Source organism: Octopus bimaculoides, chromosome 24 (genome assembly GCF_001194135.2).
Source record: "Octopus bimaculoides isolate UCB-OBI-ISO-001 chromosome 24, ASM119413v2, whole genome shotgun sequence".
NCBI classification, from domain to species: Eukaryota; Metazoa; Mollusca; class Cephalopoda; order Octopoda; family Octopodidae; genus Octopus; species Octopus bimaculoides.
The window spans coordinates 35,921,958-35,929,291 of NC_069004.1; the positions used below are offsets into that span (position 1 = coordinate 35,921,958).

The 7,334-nt window shown below is 37.1% G+C and overlaps 1 protein-coding gene across 1 annotated transcript in view; it reads right to left on the reverse strand.

The window, feature by feature from the left end:
• The window catches only part of LOC106875001 (exportin-2), a 28,722-nt gene extending 21,593 nt beyond the window's left edge, over window positions 1–7,129 (reverse strand). The window contains exons 1-8 of the mRNA XM_014922942.1: window positions 7,042–7,129; window positions 5,466–5,608; window positions 4,382–4,483; window positions 3,405–3,550; window positions 2,258–2,348; window positions 1,461–1,568; window positions 873–965; window positions 473–640 (exon numbers count right to left, since the gene is read on the reverse strand). Of these exons, the coding sequence (XP_014778428.1) occupies window positions 473–640; window positions 873–965; window positions 1,461–1,568; window positions 2,258–2,348; window positions 3,405–3,550; window positions 4,382–4,483; window positions 5,466–5,608; window positions 7,042–7,126 (936 nt within the window). The 5' untranslated portion in view covers window positions 7,127–7,129. The remainder of the gene's footprint in view (window positions 1–472; window positions 641–872; window positions 966–1,460; window positions 1,569–2,257; window positions 2,349–3,404; window positions 3,551–4,381; window positions 4,484–5,465; window positions 5,609–7,041) is intronic.
• Between the last annotated feature and the right edge of the window lie 205 nt (window positions 7,130–7,334).

The following is a 7,334-nucleotide window of genomic DNA, read 5'->3' on the forward strand; positions in this document are numbered from 1 at the left end:
ATATCTTTGTTGAGGATTGCTCTGCATTTTACATTTGATGTAATGTTCGCATTGCTTAAATAAATGGAGTCGCATGAAACGATCGTACTGCATTAACTTTGGATATCCGTGTTGCTTATTTTGATTTTAATCACCTTATTTTGAAACTGTATGGATAATACCATACTTAATTCTGGTGCCTAAACTTAAGTACCATATTCACCTTGAATCTAAATTATATATATATATGTGTGTGTGTGTGTCTGTCTGTATCCCCCCCCCACCGTCACACCGCTTGACCACTGGTGTTGTTGTTTACGTCCCTGTAACCTAGCGGTTTGGCAAAAAAGACCAATAGAATAAGTACTAGGCTTAGAAAATAAGTCTAGGGGTTGATTTGCTTCGCTAAAACCTTTTGCGGCAGTGCTCCAGCATGGCCGCAATCAAATGACTGAAACAAATAAAAGAATAAAAGAATAATATAAATACTAACAAGGTCATACTTGACTTGTTGTCCTGTAGTGACCAGAAGGTTCCAGATAGCAGTCACAAAGTCTGGAAGATGAGGACCAAATTCTTCATCATACTTTTGAGCATAAAGAGTTACATTGTCACAAATTTGGGATTTCACTTGTTCTAGGACACCAGCTTCATCTTCATCCTGTGCATATATATATATATAGAGAGAGAGAGAAGCGAATTAGAGAAACATTTATGAGGGTAGAGGAAGAGACATTCAGTGGTAAAGAGAAAAGGAAGGCAAGATGATTGCAGCTCAATAGTCCTTGACTAGAGGTCTTAGGACGGATCAGGTTAAGCTGAGGTCACTAGATGACCTAAATACAAACAAATTCTACTGTAGCAACAATTAAAAAAAAGAGCCATCTGTTTACCTGTGTCTGTAACAATTTATTGTCCACTTGCAAGAGAGTTTTGAAATGAGCCATCCATGTAGCCATATTGTCCTCAAAATGTTCTGGAATATCCTACAAATAAAAGTTAACACCATGACACAATATTTGCACCGGATAATTTGTCTTCCATTTTCAGTCTCACATCCCCACACAATTATATATAATATAAGGTAAGCCTGCACTTGCCCTTAATCAACCCAACCCACTATTCTCCTCATCACTCTCTGTCCCATTTTCCTATTCTTCGTCTCAGTGGTGAGGGTCGCCTTGTAACTTGAAAGAGTAAAGAACAAGTTAGAAGGTGACTTCATAAGTGCTGGTGCAATGAAAGAAAACACCCGGTACATACCAAAGTGATTGGTGAAGTAGGAAGAGCACAGGGCAGAGAGGACTCTTCCTGTACTGAAGGGCAAAACAATTTCTATATTACTGAGGCTACCAAAAAATATGCACCCTGTATACTTTGTGAAATGGGTCAAGGGTTAGAAGAGGAAAGACACAAAAATCAAATGTAATTGGAGTGGGATGAGGGATGACAAAGGTCGTGTAGAGTGGAAGAAGACTTACCTGATAGTTTAAACTATAAAATATTTTACACATGAGAACAATGGAGCTGAATATAACCTTCAAGGCAACAGGGTCATTACTGTGGTTCTCAGCCAATTGCATGGTGGTCTAGGGATCAAAGAAAGAGAGAAAGTACAGTAAGTAATAATTACATCATGGAACACAATTCTAGCCATTTAATAACACACAAAACTACTGAAATAACTTAATTCCATGAATTCTCAAAATTTTCTGCAATGACCAAGTTGCAGTTGGGCTACGAAATTCTTAACATTTCAGGAAATTTCAAAAAAAAAAAAAAAACGAATAAACAACTTGTGTATTATTAGATGGCTGTTCTATAATGAAGGTGCTTCAGTTTCAACAGTCAGTCTCAGATGTAAAGTTGCTATACAATTACAACTCTGAACTATATAAACAGGTTTCAGTTAAAATTACTATTCCAACTTCTACCTTAATTGCAGCTATGAGCTGAATTCAACATTTGCTGAGTACATTGGACTTTTCAAAATCTTGGGGCCATGGAAAAATTCATTTAAATAAAAAGTCTTTCATATAGAAAAGGTTGGGAACTGCTGGTTTACAGTCACTCAACCAACAAGAAATAGTAGCAATATCCCTCTCCAAATTACACCCTACCATCTTTAAAAAAAACAAAAAAAACAAGGACACACTACATAATGCAGTCTTAAATATTCTTGAAAAAAAAGGTCCTGCCTGGAATGTCTTGAATTATAAGTCTAATCTGGGAGTAAACACAAGAATATAGATGCAAAAAGAAAAAAAAAACGTCTTACAATAAAGAGCTGAGTAAATTGGGCAGCAAAATTATCCAAAACAAATTTGATCTCTGTCCAAAGTTCCTGAGATTTGAATTCATGCCGATATCTGGAATATGAAGAAACACAGAGAGGAATATATACATACGTGTATATACATATATATATATATACTTCTAATATAAGGATAACATTTTTCAAAAACGATCAAAAAAAAAAATCTATCAGTGGCCAGCATATTAAAATACCTTTCAAGGTGAAAATATAAACAATTACAAATAAGGGCAAAAGGAAAAATTTTCTATGCCAATATGATGAAAAATAGGCTTTAGACCGTCAATCACCACATATAATATTTTTCACTGCGTGCTGAAACAAGGAAAGCAAACCAGCAGAAATTTTAGATATATTTGAGGTACTTAAACATACTTGTGACTTTGCATCTGCTTTTCCCATGGGTATATGTGAGTATTCCATTTATTTCTAATCATGTTTCTTGCTGAAGAAGGAAGAATCCTTGTAGATTAATCCAGAAATCAGATTCAGGAATAACGAATTCAAAAAAAATTTCTGCTGGCTTGCTTCCCCTGTTCCAACATGCTGTGGATTTATACTGAAAAATATTATATGTGGTTAGATGATCTAAAGCCTATTTTTCAGCATAGGAGCAAAGAAATTTTTTTCTTTTGCCCTTATCTATAATTGTTTATATATATATATATATATATATATATATACCAGGCTGAGTATGTGATTAGTGAAACGTGTGGTCGAGCATTGTCATGAAGAATGATTGGCCCTCTTCTGTTGACCAGTCTGGGACAGAGGAGTAGCAGTTTTTCGTTAATTACAAACATGATACAGATGAAGCTGATAACTTAGTGTTTGATGAGGAACAGCTCCAATTAGACTTTGCCAGGGAATCTCTAAACAACACCATGAATGATCTTGATCTGTCACTAGTCAAGATTCACTCAGTTGCTCCACATTCCAAGACTTCTCTTTATAAGAGAAAATGGGTAAGAACAATAGAGGGAACAGTGGAGACAGAGAGTATCCTCAAAATATACAAGTCCAAGAAGCATGGAGTGTGGTAAAGGTTGCCAGAAAATCTAACGCAGCCCAAACATCCTACAACCCCAAATGACCTTAGCCTGACACTTACCTTTTGAATAACGAATGTGCTGTCCTCAGAATCCCATTGACAATATGGAAATCTCGGCTGACCAAATGTTCAACCATTTCACGGATTAGGTCTGGCCATTTATCAGGAAAGTCTTCTCGACCAATAATACTAATGGCATCACTCAGCTGAAACAGAACACATGTGGCTGTAAGTTACACACTATACACACTTACATGTATAAAAAAACACACGCTACAAGTCATGCATATAAACATGAGTAGATACACATACGTAAAAACACCTATAGCTACAAGTTATGAGACATACACGTATACATGGCTGTGTGTGTTAAGAATTTCACTTTGCAACCAACTGGTTTGGGGTTCAGCCCACTGCACAATCCCTTACATAAATGCCTTCTTCTACAAGGAGTGAATTTGGTAGGCACAGGCTGTAGGAAGTCTGTGTGTGTGTGTGTGTGTGTGTGTGTGTGTGTGTGTAGGAATACTGACTACCCACAGCTTTGCTTAACTAAAATGATAATTATGTCTGTCTGTCTGTCTGTCTGTCTTGTTTATTGACATTATTGACAGCTGGGTATTCTGCACTTTCAAAGATTTGAGAAATAAAACAAATTCCTTATTTGAAAAAGAAACAAAGATTGGCAACAAGAAGAGCATTCGGCTATGAAACCCTTCCTCAAATAAGTCCTCATCCTCTCCACTTTATCTACAGGGTTAACAAGAATGCATTTGTCTGAAGCCAACAAACTACAGAGACATCATTTAGTTGGCACAGCTCAAATAATGACAATTCCACACTCTCAGGCCAAAGACCAAGTTCCTAAAATGTTGAAGTCTACACTGGAGTACAGTAACTGATCTTAGAACCCTTGTCAGCACACGCACACACAATGATGGTGATGATTAACGTGATGATAATGATGAGGAGTAGGAGGAGGATGATGATAAGTATGATGACAATGATGCCAAAATAACAACAAAAACTCTCCATACCTGGTTCTGTATCTGTTCTGGTGTTTTCAGCATCAAATCTACAATCACCTGCTTAATGGCTGTCCTGTCTGAAGCATGGATTTTGTCGGGACTGTCATCAACCTGTCGACAGTGAAGAGGGGCTTTAGAGTAGACAGCGAATGCATGTATTTCTAGAGGACAGAATGAGCAAGTAATATTATTTCACTGTGGTGTGGACATGGCTTACATCCATTCAGAGTGGATATAAACAAAACTGTGAACACAACACCATTTTGTGCACAAGTGAACAATAGCAATACAGTAAACATTATATCTCAGCACAAGCATGGCTGTGTAGTTAACAAGTTCAATTCACTAGCTCACAATTCAGAGTCTGAATCTACTCCACAGCACTCAAAGCAAGTATCTTCAATCATGGACTTGGATTAACCCCACACAAGTGAAATTTATTCGAGTTCCATCCTTTTGTGTGGCACCTTGGACAAGGTAGCTTCTGCAGCCTTGGACAAACTGGTGCTTTGTGAGGAAAATTTGGTACATAGAAATTGAATGGAAGCCTATGTATACCTATACATACAAAAAGGACACATTGGAAAAGATAGTTAAAATAAAAATGGTCACATTACAACTGAAATGATTATCATGATAGGTTTGCTTCTTCTGGACTGACTTGGTGTTAAAACAAACAACTACATACATATGAATATAAGGGTCTCTGTATCTGCACAGACCTAAGCAAGGTCTATTTTTTTGTAGAAGACTGAGAGTTGCCCAGACATACAAGTCTTCTCTTACTGATATTCTCAAAAGGCAAGGGCACAGTTTTAAGGTTAATACAACTTGGTACCAGTGTTGCTGCAAATGTTGTTGTCAGAATACCAAGAGCCAGAGCAGATACTGCAAGGCATCCAGTGCAACACTCTAAAAGTCCCCCCCCCCAATCCACTGCCCACATTGAAACATTTTCATCAATCCTAAAAAGATAAAAGGCAAAGCTGATTTAGATGGAATTTGAACTTAGAGCACATAAGACATTCTATCCAACCATCTAATAACTCTGTCAATTTGATGTCTTAGATGAATATATGATGCAGAAAAATACCTGTCGCCAGTTTCTCTTGATATAATTCTTGAAGGTCACAGCTGCACTAAGACGGATGTGAGCATCAACAGAATTGTCTAACAACTTCAGCAACAACATAGGGTAGTTTTGGTTTATTTCAACAGATTCCAGAAACTTCTCAGCTGAAAAAGAGAGATTTCCAAATATTAACAACAGAGAGAAGAAAATAACTCTGGGAAATGTTATGTATACTAAATACAGACACAGTAACATTTCATACAAGTAATAAAGTGAGTTGAAAAACTACAATAGACTGAGATTATCCATGTAATTAATTGACAAAAATTTCCTCTAGAAATGCTTAAAATCTAAAATGGGGAGGGAATGGATGAGAAGACAAATATAATGAATGAAGAACAAGAGTTGGTGATGACTAGGGATCAAGTAGTATTTAGGGTTGGATGTAGTGAATGTAGAGGGGTAAGAGATGGTTTAGAGACAGAGAATGAGGGAGTGAACGTAATAATTGAAGAACAAGCACTGAGGAATGATAACCAACAGAAGGTAGGGAAAAGCAGATGATGACTAGAGACAGGAGTGTTGAACAGTGGATGCAGTGAGTACTGGATGGAGGAGGGGGTGATCAACAATACATATGAATTAGGAGAGGTAGGGGAGAGTAGATGATGATTGACAGTAGAGAAAGGGGTGAAGAGCAACAGCAGAATAATAATAACAATGATACAACAGACAGAGGAAGCATGAGAGAACGAGATGTGTGGTTGGGTAAGATGCAAGAGTGTGAGGGGAGAGCAAGAGATGTATGAGTGGTGGAGAAGTAGAGATAATTTGTGGCTGAGAAGTGTGTTCAGTGTAAGATGTAGGTGAAGAGGTGTAAATAATGGAAGATAGATATCAAGTAGAATAATTTCAGGAGGTGAGAAAGATCAGTGATAGCAAAGAAAAGCTGGTCAAGTACAGTTCTTTCAACATTTAATTACAGCAGCAGAATACTACAGTTAGGTAGGTAACAAAGAGATTCACTGAGATGGGGCACATCATCTCATGTATTACATGTTGCCAGTCCCGTCATCTCTTCTTGAAGTTCAAAGTCCTAGGATCAACCATCACCATTTCATCCCATGTCTTCCTGGGTCTCACTTTTCTACAAACTCCATTCACATTAAGTAATCAGCACTTCTTTACAGATCTGTCTTCATCCATATGTACCATACCAATGCATTCTACAGTCTTGCACACTACATCTGATTCTGCTTGTGCCCAATTTCCTTTCAACATATTTGTACTGTCATTAATGCATACTTACACTAAACATCCAATAGAACAAACTAGCTTCATTTATTTTCAGTTTTCTAAAATGGTCTGCATTCACAGCTCATGTCACTACTACACAGTATTGCAGTTCTAATGCAAACATCATACGATCTGCCCTTCAAGGAGACAAAAAAGGACTTTGTTTCCAACAGTAGTAGTAACCCCTTCAACTTTTTCCAACCCATTTTTACTCTGGCTATTATACTTTCAGAGAAACCACTTCCACTGGTAATTATGTCTCCTAGGTAACAAAAGCTATTGACTATTACAACAAACCAACCTTTACGTCTGGTAGTGACATCTGAGCTTAAAGTTTCCTGGAGATAATTAGCAAGGGTGATTAAATTTCCTTCAGTCACCTCCATTGTGGATATCTGAAATTAGAGAAGAGAACAAACAAAATTGTGAGAGAGAAAACAATAAAGTTTAAAAAAAAAAAAATACTTTACTTTATTCCATGTCTTCATATGCTGAATGGCTAAGCTACAGAATGCAAACACCACTGCTACTCAAGCAGTATCAATGTAAAGATATGCAGACATACACAACAAGCTTCCATACAAGGTACTAGTC